The sequence below is a fragment of the Saccostrea cucullata genome, unplaced genomic scaffold, assembly GCF_032062105.1.
Source record: "Saccostrea cucullata isolate Sc308-1 unplaced genomic scaffold, CSIRO_AGI_Scuc_v1 ctg451, whole genome shotgun sequence".
NCBI lineage: Eukaryota > Metazoa > Mollusca > Bivalvia > Ostreida > Ostreidae > Saccostrea > Saccostrea cuccullata.
The window spans coordinates 191449-215181 of NW_026930321.1; the positions used below are offsets into that span (position 1 = coordinate 191449).

The 23733-nt window shown below is 31.1% G+C and overlaps 1 protein-coding gene across 1 annotated transcript; it reads right to left on the reverse strand.

Moving 5' to 3' along the window:
• Window positions 1–8314: 8314 nt before the first annotated feature.
• LOC134283724 (ALX homeobox protein 1-like) lies at window positions 8315–10379 on the reverse strand. Its single transcript, XM_062766198.1, has 4 exons — window positions 10176–10379; window positions 9361–9495; window positions 8589–8848; window positions 8315–8495 (listed from the first exon to the last, which is right to left on the reverse strand). Exons 1-4 carry the CDS (start codon window positions 10299–10301, stop codon window positions 8315–8317), a joined length of 702 nt encoding a protein of 233 aa, XP_062622182.1. The 5' UTR covers window positions 10302–10379.
• Window positions 10380–23733: the final 13354 nt, after the last annotated feature.

Here is a 23733-nt window from a genome sequence, read left to right on the forward strand (position 1 = left end):
CACTGCACCTACCTTACGGACATGCAGCTTAAAATGAAACCCATTGCTCTGTCGAATTTAATATTAATACCGTTATAAGTAATTCATTGTAAACACCGAGTGGGATGGATTGCGATTGGTCGACTGACCATTTGCTTTATAGTCTAAATATGCTTGTCATTCAAATAGGCATTTCCTTCTCCTGCCTTTTCTAAATGGCTGTGCAGGAGATATCAATTTTACAGAAGAGAATTTTTTAAAACGAAATGTTTGTAGATCGATCACGTTTGTCACGTACATCTTGCAAAGACATTTCACAGCGGAGATTATATGACCTATTATCACCCCCAGTAATATAACATTAGAATCTAAATCTTGCTGAGTCATTCATCAATATTTTTGTATATTATCTGTCTTCATATCTTTCCACCTTCTTCCAGATACATCAATATTCCACACTGTCATCGTAGTTCTGAATTTTCATGCTTTCTTAAAATTTCCTTGATTCCTCTTAATTTCCTTTTGCTAAATTTTAACCCTCAGTTGAAAAGTTTTATCTATCTTTTTCATTTCCATTATCGAGAAATATAATTGTAAAATTATGTTAGCTATAATCATACCTTCTTATGTCTTTGTTCCCAGCTTTTTCTATCTGAAGGTGCTTTGTTTTCTATAATCAAACTACAGAATAAAAATATGTATACTTTGAAACATATATAATAATCTTTGTCCGAAGGCTTCCTTGAACTAATTCCCCTTTCCTTAGTTTTTAAAAATAAATTTATTAATCAAACCATACAAAAATTACTTTTTGTTATTCAATTTGTTTCAATTATTTTTATTAGAAAAGGAACTTCCTTTTAAAAACAATTAAATAACGATTACGTTAGAACTTCCATTCAAAAGGTTTTCATAATTTAATAAAAGACGTTTGGGATACTAATCCGTACAAGTCTGTTTAAGGCTAACCTCTACATTTATCATTTTAAGTCATTTAATGTAGAATTTACAAAAAGAATCAAGGAGAAAATAAGCGTCCTCATACCCTGAATAATTGGAGTATTTAGTTTAGAAATATCAATCAGAATTTTCTTAAATGTATTCAAGAAGTACATAATACTCATCATCAGCATTGGTACAGATCAGTAAGTTTGTTAAGCTTTATTATGTACATGTATTTATCATAATAACAAACTTGCAAAGAAATCATTCTAAAAAGGTTTATACTTTTTAATAACGGCTTGATGTTACAAAAAATGATCACCATTTAATTGTTTTGCCCTCTTTATATATGCCTCATGATTTTAAATTTTGCACACTAAAAATAAAATCATTCTACATTAATTAAAGCGCGTATATAACAGATATAAAATTCATACCCTCTTACTTATAATTCTCCAAAGAAAAATAAATTTGAAATGTAAAAAAAAGTATCTTCCTTTTTTTTTTAAAAGAAGTGTCCGATCCAGTGCATTTTTCAAACATTAAGGGATTTCTCTTTACATCAAGTCAAAATAATTTCTGCAAAAATAGCAAAAATGTTCGACTTTTACTACATGTTGTCGTGGAAATAAAAAGGAAGATTTTTTTTTTCAATTGAATTTTTCTTCTATCGGCATTTTAATTGTATAATTTACTTAACATTGATGTGTAAAGTGTTTCATTGTGTTGAAAAAATAAGTGCAATTCTGAAATATAAAGAAAAATAACAAGTAGTTGTTTACAGGGCGTTCACTTCCAAATTTGCATCTTTGGGATAGTACTCCATATATTTTTTTTCTCTGTGTTTGTTTTTTGTTTGTACTTTGAGGTTTTATGTTTACTTTATCAAAGAAATACATGCAGCAACATTAACCATGCATGAATTTAACCGGTTAATGTACATGATCATTTAAAAAACAACATCAGGATAGATAAAAAGCGTTGAAAATGTACGTTTATTTATGTGTTGTCTTTTGTTTGTGTTTTGATGTTTTGTACTTTATTATACATGCAGCATACCAATGTATTATTTTATATTTATTTTACTACTTTATATTTATTTTATTACTTTATATTTATTTTATTATTTTATATTTATTTTATTACTTTATATTTATTTTATTACTTTTATTTTATATTTATTTTTCCAAAAACATTCTTTTATTGATACGATATATCCCGGTGAGCTTGAAATTAAGGATACCAAAGAGTAGTCTGACACATGTGTTTAATATTTGGTTATTTTACTTAAAAACGTTATTGATTATCTTACAACCATCTTTATGATAAACACCTAAACCCACTAAATGTTTTTGACTTTTCAATCGTCAATTTCTGTTATGTATGCTTATATATTATCTCCTGCATACGGGTTGATATCTATAAGTTGATTCGATACACAAGAGCAAGCTCTGCTTATGCACAATTTCTGAAACGAGGTAAATTATTAACAAACAAGTTGATGAAACAAGTCTCATTTAAAGTCATCATTTCGTAAGCTCTATGGTCGATACATTGACCTTGTCAACATAAACAATTTATAATTTAGTCAAATGCCGATTGACTTTGTTCATACTAGTTGTTAGACAATTATTTAAATGAATTGTCGACCTTTTTTTTTTTTTTTTTGTTATTTCCCGATCTTGGCGAGGAGCACACGGCGGGTGTGACCGGTCGGCAAGGGATGCTCACTCCTCCATGGTACCTGATCCCACCTCTTATGTTTACGATGTAAGTATTTGCACTGCTCCGAAAACTGTATTGTCAATGGACTTTTAAGCTTGATAATTTTCGTTTTCTCCATATATTTCACTTTGATCTCCGAAATGAAAATCAATCTAATACGACAAACGCAATTTTGATTTTCTTTATATTTATTAAGAAAATAATGAACATTACTTGAAGGTACGAACAAATGGGTTTATTTATCAAAGGACATGTACATTTTACAGAACTTTGATTAAAATTCAGGCATTTGTTAAAAAAACCAACATTGAAATATTTAAAACTATACAAAATTTTTATAGCATTCTTTGGAAAATGAGTTTGAATAATGTCAACCTATATAGTTTTCTAAAATTATAACCACTAAGCACGTTTTTATAAGAATAGTTTCATATCGGGTGCTTTCATTTTTTCGAACGTCTAAAAGACAATGGAATATTTCGCTGAGTCACGACTAGATATAAAATGATAACAATAAAATATGCGTCGCTGAATTGTTCATCATAAAAATGATCTGCAATAAACACATCAAAACTCGACGTGATTTTAATCATAGTTATTAAGGTGACTGTCAGCGGGGTTTCGCTCCAATTATACACTATCAAGTCGTTGAAATTTCATTCATTTCACTGTCACTTAAAGGGAAAGCGCTTACTACATTCTGACAAGTTTTTAAACAATGTTTTAAAGTATACAACTTCAGTCAGACAATCCACTCAACTTTTGAGGGTTTAGACTCTTGTCGAGTTTTACACGTATCTCTCTTTATTGTAAAATTTAAGGTGGCGAATTAGGTTTTCTGAACACGATATCTTTAGGTCGAATATACTTGTTGCTATCATTAATTCATGTATTAAATATGAAATATTCTTCATGTCAAACTGAAAAGACGCTTACCTCTTAAAACTATATCTTCCTAACGATAAAACAAATGACCGAAATACAACTAAAGTTTCACCTTATCACAAAAAATTACATTGTTAATTTAAAGGAAATTTAAAACAATTGCTGTTTTAAAACTTAAAAATTATGCAGAAGTATTTCTTACAATAAAAGCTTATCTTCAGTAGCTTATTACATATTGCATCAAATAGATTAATTGTTTTAATTCCAAATGAATTTTTGTCAACGCCAAAGATTTTAAAATGTAATGTAATTCAGTCGTTTAAAGTTTTCTTAATGGAATTAGCAATATTTTCTTATTCATTTCATCTTTAATTTATAAAAGTGTATTTATATTTGCATTAATCTAAAAAAAAAAATTAAGTTAACATTTTTAGCATTCTTTATGTCATTTCATCTTCTTCAAACGTTTTATATGTTATCCAAATGAATAATTAACTTCTTATTATCATTTCAACTTTTTAATGAACTCTGAAAATGCAGTTCCGTACTCTTTTAAAACATTAAGAACAATGACCTGCACGTCTCAAGTTCTTCTTGACAGTAGGTGGTATCCGACACCATTTTGTACAACATTGTAATTCCAAGAGCGATATGGATCTTTACTGCTATAAAATTTACCTTGCTTAATTATTCTCAAGAGTAAAAAGAGGAAAATGTTAGACTTTAAAAATAATAAGACAGTCAGCGTACCTGATAACTCTCCTATCAAGCTATCATGTGTGTCTTTATAAAGGATGCTTGTAAAAATTTCAAATATTTCATATAAAATATCAACCTTCAAAGGACAAGGGGGGACTTGAAAGAGACTTAAATTTTAAGATAAATCTAATTATAGAAACTGCATGATCATGGCGCGGGTAAAAATATCACAAATATGCCAAATATACAGCAAACTATGTTTGCTGCATGATTGAAATACAATAGCAGAAAAAAGTAATTGCAAGCTCCTACAGCTACGCTGTAAAATATTTAAAGATAGATATTTAGTATGTGTATTAACACTGAAGCATCTTTAAATGATAGTAAAACTGCAGAAAAAGGATAATTGATATTTGTTTTTAAGAATAATATGAACAGTATTTTATGCATTGCTTTATCTAACATTAAGAACAAACGATGCTTGAATTTCTCTATGACATTATCTGTGCGGTTTGGAGACCAAGACTTACTATTCCCTAGCACCCGATCTTACTCTACCATGACAAAGAGCACACAGTGGGTTTGATCGTTCAGCAGGGAAAGCTTACTACTCCCTAGCACCCGATCTTACTCTACCATGACAAAGAGCACACAGTGGGTTTGATCGTTCAGCAGGGAATGCTTACTACTCCCTAGCACCCGATCTTACTCTACCATGACAAAGAGCACACAGTGGGTTTGATCGTTCAGCAGGGAATGCTTACTACTCCCTAGCACCCATCTTACTCTACCATGACAAAGAGCACACGGTGGGTTTGATCGTTCAGCAGGGAATGCTTACTACTCCCTAGCACCCGATCTTACTCTACCATGACAAAGAGCACACAGTAGGTTTGATCGTTCAGCAGGGAATGCTTACTACTACTTCCTAGCACCCGATCTTACTCTACCATGACAAAGAGCACACAGTGGGTTTGATCGTTCAGCAGGGAATGCTTACTGCTCCCTAGCACCCAATCTTACTCTACCATGACAAAGAGCACACGGTGGGTTTGATCGTTCAGCAGGGAATGCTTACTACTCCCTAGCACCCGATCTTTTAAATAGACTTTTGTTTGTAGAATTTAATTACGTTACCAACTTCATGTCATATCCCAACACAGGTTAACAACATTGTCTTTGTTTGTAAGGCTCATTATATAAATTGTATTTTAGAAGAACTTGGATTTAATTCTACAAGTGGTAATCCAACTTATACTCATAGTTCCCTTTCTAAGGAAGAAATTCTTCAAATTCATATGTCAGCTTTGAATATTTTTAATATCCCGAAAAACAAAAATGAATTTGAACTATCATATGTAAATTGGATTCCGAAACTTCATAAGATACCTTACAAACAAAGGTACATTGCGGGTTCCAGTAAATGTTCAACCAAGCCTCTTTCTTTACCCCTCACTAAGCTATTGACAGTAGTGAAGGAAAATCTTCAAGAGTACTGGGCAACACTATACTCAAGAAGTGGTGTGAATCAGATGGATACTCAAAAATTCCAAAGAACTTTCGGACAATTTGAAAATCAAAAGATTTTATCAAAATCAACAGCTTAAAAACTTACACAACTATTCCCAACGATAAAATAAAGTCCAGGCTTTTTTTTATATCACTGACAGCTGCTTTTTCAATAAAAATGGAAGTCGTAAATTTACTTACCTCGTCACTGGTCATTCGCAAAATTATTTTGTTAATTTAACACATTCTGATTGCACACACAAGTACTCTGAAGTTAACATAAAAAAGTTGCTTGAGTTTCTGATTGACAATATCTATGTAGTTTTTGGAGACCAGGTCTTCAAACAATCTATTTGAATTCCCATGGGTACCAATTGCACTCCGTTATTAGCAGACTTGTTTTTGTATTCATATGAAGCAGAATTTATGCAAAAAATTATGCGTGAAAAGAAGAAAACACTTGCTGCGGCTTTCAACTCGACATTTAGATATATCGACGACATATTGTCAATTAACAATGGTAATTTTCATTCCTATATCAAGAGAAAAGATATATCCTGGTGAGATTGAAACAGATATGACAATCATATCGCCCACAGAGGCTGACACATCTGTTTCATACTTGGATATTTTCCTTGAAAAAGACACTAATGGTAATCTAACAACCAAAATGACCTGTTTATATGATACACACGCGAGTTTTTTGACTTTAACTTTTCTATCGTCAACTTCGCTTAAATATGCAGCAATATATATAAATATACAACTGCCATACAGAGTTTACATATCTCAGTTGATTAGTATTAAGCCTCTAAAAAGGTGGGCGTACTCATTATCCTATGGAAATTTCACAATTTCTATAAAAAAACGAAGGTAAACTTTTAATTAACGTAATTACACAAGTTGCATGAAACAAGCCATTTCTACCATTAAAAGAAAAATGCCCATTTTTAAAATTAATTATCAATTTCTAAGTTTCCTTAAGTGCAGTCATCCTTTATTTACCGTCACTGGTCAGCAAATTTAACACATTTATGCACACACAAGTTCTTGAAGTTGACATAAAAAAGTTCCTTGAGTTTCTGATTGACAATACGTTTTTCATATTATCTATTTGTTAGTCCATTATTATATAAACTTATTTTTGTATTCATATGAAGCAGAATTTTGCAAAAAATTATCATGACAAGGAAAACATTGCTGTGGCCTTCAACTCGACATTTAGATATATCGACGACATATTGTCAATTAACAATGGTAATTTTCATTCCTATATCGATACGATATATCCTGGTGAGCTTGAGATAAAAGATACCACAGAGGCTAACACATCTGTTTCATACTTGGATATTTTCCTTGAAAAAGACACTAATGGTAATCTAACAACCAAGCTATATGATAAACGCGATGACTTTAACTTTTCTATCGTTAACTTCGCTTACCTATGCAGCAATATACCTTCATCACCTGCATACGGAGTTTACATATCTCAGTTGATTCTATACACTAGAGCATGCTCTATGTATGAACAATTTCTAAAACGAGGTAAATTATTGACAAACAAGCTGATGAAACAAGACTATCAGCAGTCTCGTTTAAGGTCATCATTTCGTAAGTCCTATGGTCGATACCATGACCTTGTCAGCAAATACAATTTATCATTGAGTCAAATGCTGGCTGACGTTTTTCATATTAATTTGTTAGTCCATTATTTATAAACTGAATTGACGACGGATTTTTCCTTTATTTCCCGATAATGACAAGGAGCACACAGCGGATGAGATCGGTCGGCAGGGGATGCTGACTCCTCCATGGCACCTGATCCAACCTTTGATGTTTTGGAGGTCCATGTTTGCTCTGCTCTTATTTTGTATTGTTTTATGGACTTTGACATTGAATACTGTTCGTTATCTCCATATCCTTCATCCCAAGAACTCAAAAATTGATATCGTATTTTCTTACTAAACTGATAAGTAGAGGATATTTAACATTTTGTACTTTGATATTGATTTCTTTTATTTCAGGACTTTTTTTTCTATTTTTTCTCAAGTGCTAATCACAAGTGATGTACATATTTTCTTTAAAAAATATCTGTCTCAGGAGCAAAATAAATTTCCAATCAAGCTACAATATATTGGATTTTTGAGTATCATTTTTCCCTTTGCCTTTGTTTTTTTCCTGACAAAAAATCTTTGTTGAGAGGTTCAGAAGACATGAATTTCAGAATCATTTTGAAGTATAATGATTTATACTTAATGTACTTTCTCTGTATAATGTCAGAACCAGGGTTTTTTTTCAACACTCTTTATGAAGGAATGGAAAACCGAGAGCTTTGTCGAAATTTTGATACATTTATTCCACAGTGAAAAAATATTACATTGATATTCCTTCACACCCTGTAAAATTAAAATTTTGACAACATTTCATTGTTGAATATGTTATAATGAACTCGTACACCATTATATTTTTAGAACCTGATACCTTACCTTGAGTCAGCATTTAAACTTGATCAAAGAAATATAACCAAGTTTCGCACGAAGAAAGCAAGAGTTATTGTATCATTAGATGTATAAATTTAATTTTTATCATTTTCGGGAGCGTTCCCAATGTTTGTAGAATTCTTCATAATCAGTGGAACTGGTTCCAGTGTGAAAGGATGTGTCGCTTGATCTCCTGAAAGAGTGCTTATGGAGTGGTGAGCACAACTACACAGACTTCCATACTGTGGTCGAAATCCAGAGAATATATGCATAGCTCTACTATTAAGCAGAAACGTAATTATTATACTATCCAAACAGATACTGTGAATCAAATTTGAAAAAAAAAAAATCAAATCTTTCTTCTCTTACTTTTGCTGGCTGGATTGTTGTTCTTGTTGAAAAAGTGCTTGTGCCTGATGAGGGGCAAGTCCAGTGAACTTGTTTGGAGACATAAACTGGTAATTAAATAGCGTGCTAGTTATCTGGGGTACTCCTCTTTTAAGCGGGGGTTGGTACGAATGTACTTGGTTTTGAATTTGTTGCACCATGTTGCGGAGACGGAGAGGAGAGTCAAGTCCAGCTGATCGCACTTCTTTTCGCCATTTAGCTCTGCGATTTTGGAACCACACCTAGAAATTGACAACAAATTTTTAAAATTATTTTTCCTACAATTTTCAAAAATAATTTTTTTTCTGAAAAAAATCAGCATTTTTAATTTTATTTTGTTATTAACATTTTCAAAAGTAAGGTTTTCAATCTTCAGTCATTGCAATTAAATTACCTTTGAATAACTATTGCAATATCATATCAATTCACCTTTTTGACTCTGATCATTGTAAAATAATTGCAAGGACAGGAAATCTTAGAACTAAAAAAGAGGAATTATATTTAAAGAACTAAAAGTAATCAAACTAAAATCTGATTAAGACAAAGATATTTTAAGCGCTTGAAGTGGGAAAACGAATAGTTTTCTAAACGAAAAAACGACGTCAAAGTTTTCTCTGGAAACTTGGCATGGTTTTATTTGTAAGAGTCAGAAAGGATAAATTTTTCAAAATTAAAAATATAGATAGTAAACCCTCCCAAATTGATTTCTTAAAAACTTTTTAACAATATAAAGGCGCTAGAGTTTTATGTTTACCTGTATTCTGGCTTCACACAGATTAATTTGAAGAGCCAGCTCCTCTCTAACGAAGATGTCAGGGTAATGAGTCCTGGAAAACAAGTCCTCTAAAGCTGTGATCTGGAAAGGGGTAAAGGTCGTTCTTTGTCTTCTCTGAATCAAAAACCAAATCATTGAAGATACGAATTATACTCTGGATACCATGAAAAATAGCAATATTAATCCTTAAAATTACGATTTTATTTCATACAATAAAATATCCTTGCTTGTTTTTATTGTTTTGGTTTGAAAGTAATGAAACCCTCTTTTTGACCAAATGAGTTGATTTTAAATAAAATGATAATTTTTACGTTGAAATTGTACCTATGTTCTATTTTTTTAATGCATAAATATTTTGTATTTCCATGGTAAAATGTGTTTTAATTTACTTGCAATTTAAACAAATTTCATATTAGCAGAAGTCATTGGAATTCTTTGGATAAAAAAATCAAGAGGCACAAAATCGTAATACAATGTTTAAAATTTCCTTACTCTTGTTTCAGGCCACTACAATCATGATATTCAGATAAGAGTCTTGTATGTTTCCAGATTTTTTTCTATTTAAGTACAAATAATTTAATATATCTATATTTTGTAAGGTATAGTATTCAACTGAATTTTAGGGAGGCTTTGTGAACATTTTACCTGAAATTGGTTCTATGGGTCTGGAGAAAATACGAGATGAATAACCATTGAAAGAAAGGATATCAAGAGGTATGCGAGATTTTGTATGTAAATACAAGTTAATTCTAGCACAGTAAAATTTTAATATATAAAAATGATAATATACTTACCTGTCTGCTTCTACCGATAAGAAAATGTTCGAGTGCAACTGCCTCTTCGCTAATCTCCTCGGATTTTTCTTGGGTCTCTCGACAATGCTCGGTTTCACTGGAGAAAGATGCGCTCTCTGTCTCCATTTTAGGAGATATGACAGTGGTAATTGTTGAAATAAAGTCAAAATTAAGATTTGTTCAGCAGAATCTGATTTTAATTGAATGTTGATTTATACGCACAACAAAATAAATACTTTTGCCAATTTCTACTAGACATTAGCTATTGGATCTTATGATATGATGCTGTCTCCCAAAACACGCCCTTTATACAAAAGTAATATAGTAGAAATTTACAGGTTATTAGGAAACTAATGACAAACTACTCATTCATCTTTATTAGAAATAAAACCATTTTCTCCAATGAAAAATAATAAGAATGCTGCCAAAATTTGTCTCAAAATGCAATATGTGTATTTTATTGTCTGTCCAATATTAATAAACTTCTGTTGATTAAAAGTATTATGTACCTTGTATTAAGAACTGACTACGTATTATTTTCTTGAACACCTGATTTTACAAAATTTCATCCTCTTTTAATGCTGCTGTCAAAGCTAATATTGAAGCCTATTCATTCTTAATTAAAGGTTACATTTCAAATTAGGGTGTTTGTTTTGTAATTAAATGGAAAATATTCAGACACAGAAGAAATACATTCAGGATTTAAAAAAATATCTTTAATGCGAAAAAAGAAAATGAAACACACCTCCATCAAAATGCATTGGACATAGTTATTTGCAATGTTTTCAATACACTGGTAACTTGCTTTTTTTTTCCATTTTTGAATTCAAGGATAGAACCATACATGTATATTATATCATTATTTTATAAGAAATATTTATGCAATTCAAAACAATTAAACTCCCGAAAGGCATATAACATTTTACATATTTTTTTAAAGCAGTGCTCTCTCTCTCTCTCTTCCATTGATAAATGAGGTCCAAAGAGCACAACACATCCTGTATTCTTTCTAAATAAAAAGCTTATTTTTACTTCTGGTAATGAAATGAAAGATACGGAGATAACGAGCAGTATTCAAGATCAAAAGTTTTTAAAACAATACAAAATAGGAGCAGAGCAAACACGGACCTCCAAAACATCAGAGGTGGGATCAGGTGCCATGGAGGAGTGAACATTCCCTGCCGACCGGTCACACCCGGCGTGTGCTCCTTGTCATGATCGGGAAATAACGGAAAAATCCGTCGTCAATTTGGTGTATAAAAATTAGACTAACAATTAGTATGAAAACGTCAGTCAGCATTTGACTCAATGATAAATTGTATTTGTTGACAAGGTCATTGTATCGACTAAAGAACTTACGAAATGATGAATTAGACGAGACTGCTGATGTACTTGTTTCATCAACTTGGTTGTCAATAATTTACCTCGCTTTAGAAATTGTTCATACGTAGAGCATGCTCTTGCGTATCTAATCAGTTGAGATATGTATGTTATATAGATAACTCCGTATGCAGGTGATGAAGGTATATTTCTGCATAAGTAAAGGAAGTTGACGTTAGAAAAGTTAGTCATCACGTTTATCATAGAGCTTGGTTGTTAGATTACCATTAATGTCTTTTTCAAGTAAAATATATGTGTTCTCTCTGTGGCATCTTGTATCTCAAGCTCACCAGGATATATCGTATCGACATAAGAATGGAAATTACCATTGTTAATTGACAACACGTCGTCGATATATCTAAATATCGAGTTTAAGGCCACAGCAAGTGTTTCCTTCTTTTCACACATAAGATTTTGCACAAATTCTGCTTCATATGAATACAAAAATGGTATGCTAATAACGGGGCGCAATGGGTTCCCATGGGAATTCCAATAGATTGTTGAAAGACCTGGTCTCCAAAAACGACATAGATATTGTTACTCAGAAACTAAAGCATCTTTTTGATGTCGACTTCAGAGTACTTGTGTGTACAGTCAGAATGTTTTTGACAAAATAATTTTGCAAATGACCAATGATAAGGTAAGTAAATTTTCGAGTTCCATTTTTATTGAAAAAGCAGCTGTAAATGATATCGAAAATTCCTGAACATTAATTTATCGTGGGGAATGGTTGTGTATAAAGTTGAAAAGTCGTAAGTTTTTAAGCTGTTGATTTTGGTAAAATCTTGCGATTTCAAATTGTCCCAAAGTTCCTTAGAAATTTTAAGTATCCACATCTGATTTACACCTCTTCTTGAATATATTGCTGCACATCACTTTTAAGTTTCTCATTCACTACTGTTAATATCTTAGTGAGAAGTAAAGAAAGATGCTTGGTTGAACATTGACTCTTTTTTACATCTCACTTTGTTTGGTGGTACAAAACACAATCTAAGAAAATCGAACGGGAGCAAAAATAGTCATAATTCTTATAAAACTTCATTAAGGAGAACCATATTTAATGTTTATTGTGTTTGATTTCTGAGAACACAGGGAATACAATGTGATATTCTATGTGAAAAAGTGCAAGACGTCACTTACACCTTAATTAACCTTCCAGTCAGGTTAGATTAATGAAAAATGAAATGAAATATTAACTTTCATTAACTGAATATTTCAACAAATGATACTACTTTGGAGAGGAAGTTCACAAAATTTATACATTCTATAAGATTGAGCTTTTATTTTTGTTAATAAATTGTTGTTTACTATCTATAAAAAGATTCATCTGTCCGATCAAAGAAAATTGTGAAATTTATTCTCTTTGTTATACAAAATAAAATAAATTTTAAATAAAAATACAGCATAATTCTTATTCTTTATCATTTTGTCTCTATTAAAATTACTAGATGCTGCCACAAATCTGTAAATGGTTGACCGAATGTTAACAATTGCCTAGAGTTATTCTTATGATAAAAAATGACAAAAAAACGTATAAATAACAAAGATAAAGAAACATCTTTGCAACCTCAAACGAAAAACAGATTTTAAAACATTGTGTCTATGACTGCCAATAAGAACTTAAATACACTGTACATTTTATGCATGCATATGAAAATATAAAAAATAAATAAAGGTTCTAAATTTTTACGTGGACTGTTAATTCAAAGTCGACTTTTACATCACAAGGAAAATGGACACGTATTTACAAATGTGTGAGAATTCTGTATAATACCTCTAATCTGATCATTAATAGTTGATAACATCTAATGAATTAACATGTAATTTTAAATATTCTTTTATTTCTTTCTTCCTCTTTCTTAGTTATTATTATATTTATATTTTGAATTTTAAGGTAGTCCGATCCACAGCTATATAAAATTAGCAGTTAAGTAATCAAAAATACTCATAAAAGTATCTCTGAATCCATAAATTTAAGTAAATTTATCCACAATATTTCTTTAAAGTTATAGATTACATTTAATCATATTATATAGTGAAAATTGTCAGATCTCCAATATTTTTTCAGAAAAAGCGAATTGGAATATCAGCAATGCATTTTCTAATTGCACACTGATCAGCAAATATATTTCAGGTTAAAAAACGATAGGTATCCAGGCATTCAGGGAAATTGTCATGATTTTCATACTTATTTGGTATTTTTTGTCTTCTATTTCCGTCAGGTATTCTTTAATACATAGTGTAAAAGGCTTTTGTTATCATTGCAAGACATCACAGATCACTTCTCATTTCATAAAATGTTAATAATCATTGGTTTTTAAGGCTGGATTCAAGAAAATCTTATTTTTCTAAAACTGTATTAATTTTTTCTTCTTTTATAGGGTACAAATATAAACTTTTATAAGACCTTTTCTAAGACTTCCAAAGACCTTGAATCTTATAAAGATGAATAAAATGAAAATTGTTGCATGAAAAAATTTCATTTTCAAGCTTCATTTTGATGCATTTCAAATTAAATATTAATTTTTGGAGTTATCCTTCCTGGCTGAGGATCGGATATCCTTAAAGACATGCAAATCACTCCCACTCCGGTAAAATAGTTTTGGTTGTCTATCTTTTTGTTTACAGCAGTTCTTGATAATTTAAAATGTTTTAATAATTAATATTCTAATGAATAAACATGTTATCTAATATAGTCTTCTATTTCTATCTTCCTCTTTCTTATTTATTATTATCTTTATATTTTTCTTATTTATTATTATCTTAACACGCATTCTCTGTAAGCACCAAAAAATCTTTGGAAACGACATATCTCGGATTTTGATGAAATTTTTACCATAGGTGTATCTTGGTACAAAACTAGTAAATATATCCACACGTGCACTTGGTTGCCAAAATATCCATTGAACATTTTTTTTTGACCAAATGAAAACATGAAAATTGAGGAAATGTAAAAATACTAATTAACAAAAATCATTAGATCATATGATAACATGACATTTTAAGGTACACAGAGCATATAATCGTTTATTCTAGAAATATTCTTCCTGTAAGAAAAAGGTCATGCAAACTGACATGGTTTCTAAAAAATTGAAAAATGGGGAAATTGGAATTTTTTGAGATCTTTGAGGCTAAATAAGAAAAATTGTCGGCGGAAATTTCCCAAATCTTACATGGGTTATTATTCTTGGGAATAAGTAGTGTCATTTCCTGAAAAAACATAAGTGGGCTTTTGCTCCTATTTTTAGTAACATGTATCTATAAATAGATATATTTTAGAAAAATGTGAAAAATCAAATTTTGGCAAAGTTTTAATTGTCATTACTGCATAATTAGAACGTATGTTGTAAAAATTGAGATTCTAATGACAAGAGCTGGACACCAGTAGCTGGTATGGACAATGGTTGAGGGGAATTTTCCATTTCTATTTTTAGTATCAGGTGCCTAAATATAGATATGTCTCTGAATATAAAGAAAAATGGCATTTTTGTTCTAATTGGAAGCTTCATATAAAAAGTCCTAACAAATATAAAGCTTTCTACAATATGCTTTCAGAATGAACATGTGTTTGTTCAAAAATTGCTTCAATATTAAGGATGGACTCTTGTTTCATTTAATGGCAACAACGATCTAAAAATAGATTACTCGATTAATTAAGAAAATATATATTATTGCACCTTTTCAGGCAATTTTTAGATGAAGTTGCTGCATAATTAGGGAATATTTTGTAAAATTTTAGATGTAAATGACAGGATATGGATACCACTAGCAGGTATGGATAGTTGATGAGGGGAATTCCCATTTTTATTTTTAGTATCAGGTGCCTAAATATAGAGATGTCTCTGAATATTAGGAAAAATTGAATTTTTGTTCTGATTAGAAGCTTCATATAAAAAGTCCTAACAAATATAAAGCTTTCTACAATATGCTTTCACATGTGTTTGGACTAAAATTGCTACAATATATATTTCATTTTATGGCAACAATGGGCTAAAAATAGATTACTCGAATAATTTGAAAAAATGGAGAATATTACACCCTTTCAGGCACTTATAGATGTAGTTGCTGCATAATTAGGAATTATTTTGTAAAATTTTAGATGTTAATGACAAGATCTGGATACCACTAGCTGCTTTGGATAATTGATGAGGGGAATTCCTCTTTTTCTATTTTTAGTATCAGGTGGCTAAATATAGATATGTCTCTGAATATTAGGAAAAATGGCATTTTTGTTCTAATTGGAGGCTTCATATAAAAAGTTTTAACAAATATAAAGCTTTCTACAATATGCTTTCAGAATGTACAAGTGTTTGTACAATAATTTCCACAATATTGAGGATGAACTCGTGTTTCATTCTATATCAACAATGGTCTAAAAATAGATTATTCGAATAATGGAGAAAATGTAGATTACTACACCTTTTTAAGCACTTTATAGATGTCATTGCTGATTACTTAGGAAGTATATTGTAAAATTTTAGATGTTAATGATAACATTTAGCAGGTGTGGACAATGGTTGAGGGGTTTCCCATTTCTATTTTTAGTATCGCGTGGCGTAATATAGATATGAAATACTCTAAATATTAGGGAAACTTGCAGTTTTATATTAATTTGAATCTTCGTACAAAATGTCATTATAAATATAATGCTTTCTACAATATGCCAACAGAATGAACACTTGTTTGTACAATAATTGCTACAATATTGAGGATGAACTCTTGTTTCTTTTTAAAGCAACAATGGTCAAAAATAGACTCCTGGAATAATCTAGAAAATATACATTATTGCACTTTTCTGGCACTTTTTAGATGTCATAGCTGCATAATTAGGAAGTATATTGTAAAATTTGAGATGCTAATGACAGTAGCTGGCCACAACTAGCTAGTGTGGACAAAGGTTGAGGGGGGTTCCTATTTCTATTTTTAGTATCACGTGGCGAAATATAGATATCTAGGCGATTTTTATAGGAAAACTTTAAGAATCTTTTCAATTGTTCTGTAAAATAATTCCTGATTGTCCTAAATCTACTCTTTGACAATGTACCTGTATTTTCATCTACAATTTTATTTTGTCCCAAGACTAATTTTTTTAGACGAAGACTCAAAGAGCGTATTCTTTATTGCAGTTTCTGTGGTCTGCATTTTTTTTTTTTTTTTTTTTTTGATAGTCAACATATTTCAAGAACCTTTTGTCATTTTTTGTCAAAATTGTCAGAGAGTATCTATGGATTTTTGTTTTAATATATGTAGTAAACATAGGGATTTTCTCTTTAAACAAGAAAAAAAAAACTAGGGAATCTAATCTCTAATAACAAGACCTTTTTAAAATGCCATTTCACTGATCTGTTACAGGGTTACTCTCATGACTGTTGATGCCCTCTGGTCTGTTTATAAGAAGGTATGGTTTGAGCTTTATTGTGCCCTAAAAATTTAATGTTCTAAAAAAGTTGTGAAATTGGCTTTAACAATCATTGAGTAGATGAATATGATAGATCATTAAAGAATATGACACGAAAGGGTGTCGTTCAGGATATATGACGTCATTAATTTGGTACACTCTTTCTGAATCATAAGAATTCCCTGCAGTAAAAATACACAAATCGTTTTTCTTATACGACCTCCTAAATGCTAATTGTGAGGTCATTAACTTATGTATTTTCCCGTTTTTTCTTAAAAAGTTGCAGAAGACATCAATTTTCTGTGGAATATTTTCTTTCAGAAGACATACTTGCCAAAGAGAGATTTTTAGATAACCGATATGTAATTTTTCATAGCAGTTTACATAATCCAAAAATTAAAGAGGGCGACGGTGGCTAAAGGAAAATCAGTACAGAAATGAGTCATTTTGAGGCTTTTCTGCATTAAACTTAAAAGTGTACCAAATTAATGACGTCATATATCCTGAACGACACCCTTTCGTGTCATATTCTTGAATTAAAAGTCTTTGGACAAAATAGACTTGTAGATGAAAATACAGGTACATTGTTAAAGATTAGAATTAGGACAATCAGGAATTATTTTACAGAACAATTGAAAAGATTTTTAAAGTTTTCCTATAAAAATCGCCTAGAAATCTATATTTCGCCACGTGATACTAAAAATAGTAACAGGAACCCCCCTCAACCTTTGACCACACTAGCTAGTTGTGGCCAGCTACTGTCATTAGCATCTCAAATCTTTACAATATACTTCCTAATTATGCAGCTATGACATCTAAAAAGTGCCAGAAAAGTGCAATAATGTATATTTTCTAGATTATTTTGCTTTAAAAAGAAACAAGAGTTCATCCTCAATATTGTAGCAATTATTGTACAAACAAGTGTTCATTCTGTTGGCATATTGTAAAAAGCATTATATTTATAAAGACATTTTGTACGAAGATTCAAATTAACATAAAACTGCAATTTTCCCTAATATTAAGAGTACTTCATATCTATATTACGCCACGTGATACTAAAAATAGAAATGGGAAGCCCCTCAACCATTGTCCACACCTGCTAAATGTTATCATTAACATCTAAAATTTTACAATATACTTCCTAAGTAATCAGCAATGACATCTATAAAGTGCTTAAAAAGGTGTAGTAATCTACATTTTCTCCATTATTCGAATAATCTATTTTTAGACCATTGTTGATATAGAATGAAACAAGAGTTCATCCTCAATATTGTGGAAATTATTGTACATACACTTGTACATTCTGAAAGCATATTGTAGAAAGCTTTATATTTGTTAAAACTTTTTATATGAAGCTTCCAATTAGAACAAAAATGCCATTTTTATTAATATTCAGAGACATATCTATATATAGCCACCTGATACTAAAAATAGAAAAAGAGGAATTCCCCTCAACAATTATCCAAAGCAGCTAGTGGTATCCAGATCTTGTCATTAACATCTAAAATTTTACAAAATAATTTCTAATTATGCAGCAACTACATCTATAAGTGCCTGAAAGGGTGCAATAATCTACATTTTTTTTTAAATTATTCGAGTAATCTATTTTTAGCCCATTGTTGCCATAAAATGAAACAAGAGTCCATCCTCGATATTGTAGCAATTTTAGTGCAAACACATGTACATTCTGAAAGCATATTGTAGAAAGCTTTATATTTGTTAGGACTTTTTATATGAAGCTTCTAATTAGAACAAAAATTCAATTTTTCCTAATATTCAGAGACATCTCTATATTTAGGTACCTGATACTAAAAATAGAAATGGGAATTCCCCTCATCAATTATCCATACCTGCTAGTGGTATCTAGATCCTGTCAGTTACATCTAAAATTTTACAAAATATTCCCTAATTATGCAGCAACTTCATCTAAAATGTGCCTAAAAAGGTGCAATAATCTATATTTTCTTAATTAATCGAGTAATCTATTTTTAGACCGTTGTTGCCATTAAATGAAACAAGAGTCCATCCTCAATATTGAAGCAATTTTTGAACAAACACATGTTCATTCTGAAAGCATATTGTAGAAAGCTTTATATTTGTTAGGACTTTTTATATGAAGCTTCCAATTAGAACAAAAATGCCATTTTTCTTTATATTCAGAGACGTATCTATATTTAGCCACATGTTACTAAAAATAGAAATGGAAAATTCCCCTCAACCGTTGTCCATACCAGCTACTGGTGTCCAGCTCTTGTCATTAGAATCTCAATTTTTACAACATACGTTCTAATTATGCAGTAATGACAATTAAAACTTTGCCAAAATTTGATTTTTCACATTTTTCTAAAATATATCTATTTATAGATACATGTTACTAAAAATAGGAGCAAAAGCCCACTTATGTTTTTTCAGGAAATGACACTACTTATTCCCAAGAATAATAACCCATGTAAGATTTGGGAAAGATTTAGCCTCAAAGATCTCAAAAAATTCCAATTTCCCCATTTTTCATTTTTTTAGAAACCATGTCAGTTTGCATGACCTTTTTCTTACAGGAAGAATATTTCTAGAATAAACGATTATATGCTCTGTGTACCATAAAAGGTCATGTTATCATATGATCTAATGATTTTTGTTAGAGTGTATTAGATACCGACAAATATCCATTTACATTTCCTCAATTTTCATGTTTTCATTTAGTCAAAATTTTGATCCGTCTCCATGGCAACCAAGTGCACGTGTGGAACTTCCGACACCATATTTACTAGTTTTGTACCAAGATACACCTATGGGAAAAATTTCATCAAAATCCGAGACATGTCGTTTCCAAGCCCTATAGTAAATTCGTTGGTGCTTACAGAGAATGCGTGTTAATATTTTAAAGACACGCAAATCACCCCTTCTTCGGTAAAATTCTTTTGGTTGTCTATCTTTGTTGATAGCAGTTCTTGATAATTTAAAATCTTGTAATAATCGCAATTAACAATTTCACCTTGCTTTTCCCTTCCTTCTATACTTGCAGTTTCTTAAGGGGGAAAGCAACACCATACTTTTATTTATTAATACATGTATTTAAAACATCACTTTTGAAATGCAATTTCAGCATGGAAAAATTGATACAAGCTCCTATATATTTTTTTTATGATTTCGACCTCCAAAACACCAGAGGTGGTAGCAGGCTCCGGTGCCATAAAACTTCGATGATCTCACTTTTAATCTCACTCTCCATTTTACCAAAGGAATTAATAGTGGAAAAGTAAAACTGAGACCAAAAGCGGGTTCGCCTATGTTTTGTGGCCCCGGGGCCTGTGCCATGGAGTAATGAGCATCTCCTGTCGACCCGTAACACCTGCCGTGTGCTCATTGTCATGATCGGGAAAGAACGGGAAAATCCGTCGACAATTCAGTGTATATATAATGGTCTTACAATTATTATGAAAAACGTCAGTTAGCATTCGACTTAATGATGAAATTTAATTGTATTTGTTGACAAGGTCATTGTATCGGCCATAGAACTAACGAAATGATGAATTTAAACGAGACTGCTGATATTCTTGTTTCAGCAACGGTCAATAATTTACCCCGTTTTAGAAATGTGGATACATACTTGTGCTTGCGTATCGAATCCACTGATAGAATGAAATATATGGAGATAACGAACAGTATTCAAGATCAAAAGCCCATAAAACAATACAAATAGGAGCAGAGCAAACACAGACCTCAAAAACATCGGATGTGGGATCAGGTGCCATGGAGAAGTGAGCATCCCCTGCCGTCCGATCACACCCGCCGTGTGCTCCTTGTCATGATCGGTAAAAAATAAACCCCTTGCGCAGGTGATGAAGGTATATTGCTGTATCAGTAAGGGAAGTTGACATTTGAAAAGTTAAAGTCATCAAGTTTTTCATACAGCTTGTTTGTTAGATTACCATTAAAGTCTTTTTCAAGTAAAATATCTAAATATGAAACAGATGTTTAGACTCTATTATTTCAAGCTCACCGGGATATAATATTATACTATATTATCGCATTAACGCAAGAATGGAAATTACCATTGTTAATTGACAATACGGCGTCGATATATCTAAATGTCGAGGTGTAGGCAAAAAGTGTTTTCTTCCTTTCATGTATAAGACTTTGGACAAATTCTGCTTCGTATTGAATACAAAAATTGATCTGCTAATAATGGGGCGTAATTAGTACCAATGGGAATTCCAATAGATTGTTGGAAGACTCCAAAAACCACATGATATTGTGAATCAGAAACTCAAGCATATTTTAATATCAATTTCAGAGTACTTGTGTGTACAATCAGAATTTTTGTTACCAAATTAATTTTGAAAATGACAAGGTAAGAAAATTTACGAGTTCCATTTTTATTGAAAAAGCCGCTGCCAATGATATCTAATAGCCTGAAATCTAATTTATCATGGGGAATAGTTGTATATAGAGTTGAAAAGTCGTAAATTTTAATGCTATTGATTTCGGTAAAATTTTTGACTTCAAAAAGTTCTTTGGATTTTTTAAGTATCCACATCTGATTTAATCCACTACTTGAATATATTGTTGTACAGTACTCCTGAAGTTTCTTCTTCACTACTGTTAATATTTTAGTGAGCAGTAAAGAATGAGTATTGGTAGAACATTTACTTTAACCTGCTAAGAACCTTTGTTTGTAAGGAACATTTAACGTTTTAGTCTTAGGATATAAGGTACGGTTAATTTTAAAAGCTAATATATAAAGTCTGAATATGTTTTTGTATTTGATGTATTGGAAAATGCAATATTGAAAACGGATTGACTGGTATAAATGCATCAATGTTTAGAATTGATCTAGTATCTTGTTTGGTTATTGCTTTTTTATATAATGTACAAGAAAAGTGAGCTGAGATGTTCTAAAATATATATGCAGAATGAGAAGATGCCTTCATAATTTGTATGAATCTCAATTACTTAATATTCAAAACTTCTCAAATCACCTTCACTGTATCTCACACCTTTGTCAGAACTAGGTTTTAATTGAAAAAAGGAGTCCTAAGAGTACCTCTCTATGGTCAGATCACGTCATTCTACAGAAGAGCGTCCTATTGATGTGCAAATGAAGTGCACCTATTTTAAATTGAATTGCAAATTTATATGTACAGTTTGCATTATATACATAAGCGTTGAAATGATTTTCCATAAATCTTCACTTTTGTCACTGATCTTATCTATCTGACGAGGCTGGTGTTTGTTTTTCTCCACATAGACGAATATAAAGCAATCAATTTGCTATCCTTGCATAAATTGTTCCAAAACATCAATTTTTTTTAAAATTCACTCTTCTCAACAAAAAATATAGGAATACTGGGCTCTAAGATGTATTTTTTGTTGTCATGTAATAGACCTCTACAAACACCAGTGGTGAGATCAGATGCCAAGGAGAGATAAAAACCCCTACTGACAGGTCACATTCGCTATGCACTCTATAGTTTGATCAGGTATACTAAGATCTATAACGATAACATTTAGTATAAAAGCAATGACTTAACAAACATGTTCAAAGATGTCAGACTGTATTAACACACAAGTTCATTATAACGACCGTAAAACGAGAATGATGAAATCCTTGTAACACCAATTTATTTGCAAGTAGCCTATTTTAGGCTGATAAATTATTGTATTCAGACCATGTTCTTGTGTATAGAATCAGGGGACATAAGACCATGTGCAGGTGATGTTGGAATATTTATGCATGTTTAAGGGAAGTTCACGATAGAAATGCTGAAACCACCCCATTTAGGGAATTCTGCTTGATGAGATTACAAAAAAGGGGCACTGTTTTTTTTTTACATTTTGTTGGAAGATTTGGTCCCAAAAGACAACAAAGATTTTGGCAAAGGGGAACTTAGGCATCTTTTTAAAATCAATTTTAATATCAATCTCGGAAGTGTCTGAACTACCTAAACGCTATGTGAATTTGTATAATATTTTACCATCACTTATATTTTATAAAAAGACAAGTCAGTATTTTGAATAAAAATAAAATTACGAAACCACATGAGAAATATTTTTTTGGTATGTTGATGCTGGCAGAAAGTCAGAAACCCAAATGCGAGTATGGAATAGCCGATAAAATTTTAACATGTGAGCTGGAACTCATGATAAGTAATACCGTTACTCATTTGTATTTCATTTCTTACAATAAGGATATTGTATATTAATTATAAAGTACGAATATTTATATAAATCAAGAAAAAAAAACTAGTATCGGGGGCTGAAGTGTTAAAAGGAAATTTGATGCCTTAAGTGTTGGGGCAAAATTTGGTTACGTCTACAATTTTACTAAGAGCTCATATATGATGTTTAAAATGTTGACACAGAATGTGTTAAAGTAAATAATGTTAAGGAAAATGATGGCATAAATATTTGTAAATCTTGAGGTTAAATGTATGCAAACAGATATTCACGTCAATGTTTAATGGTCTTCCATGTCCCCGACATAAGATATCACTTCATTGAATTACAAGTTCATAATGAGGTAAATAAAAAGTTTTTAGGATAAAAAAAATATAAAATAAATATAGAAATTAAATGTATTATTTTCAAAAAGTACGAAATTAGTTCAAAATTCTCGTATCGTAATGATAGCTGTTTTTTTATTCTACTCCTTGTAACGGCAGGGCTGGGGGTCACTTTAACAGGTACTATAGAATACCAAGTGCATACAATTTGAAAAAAAATGGCTAACAACCTTATGGGATTTCTTAGATTATGGGTTTTCTAAATTTTTTTTTTGCA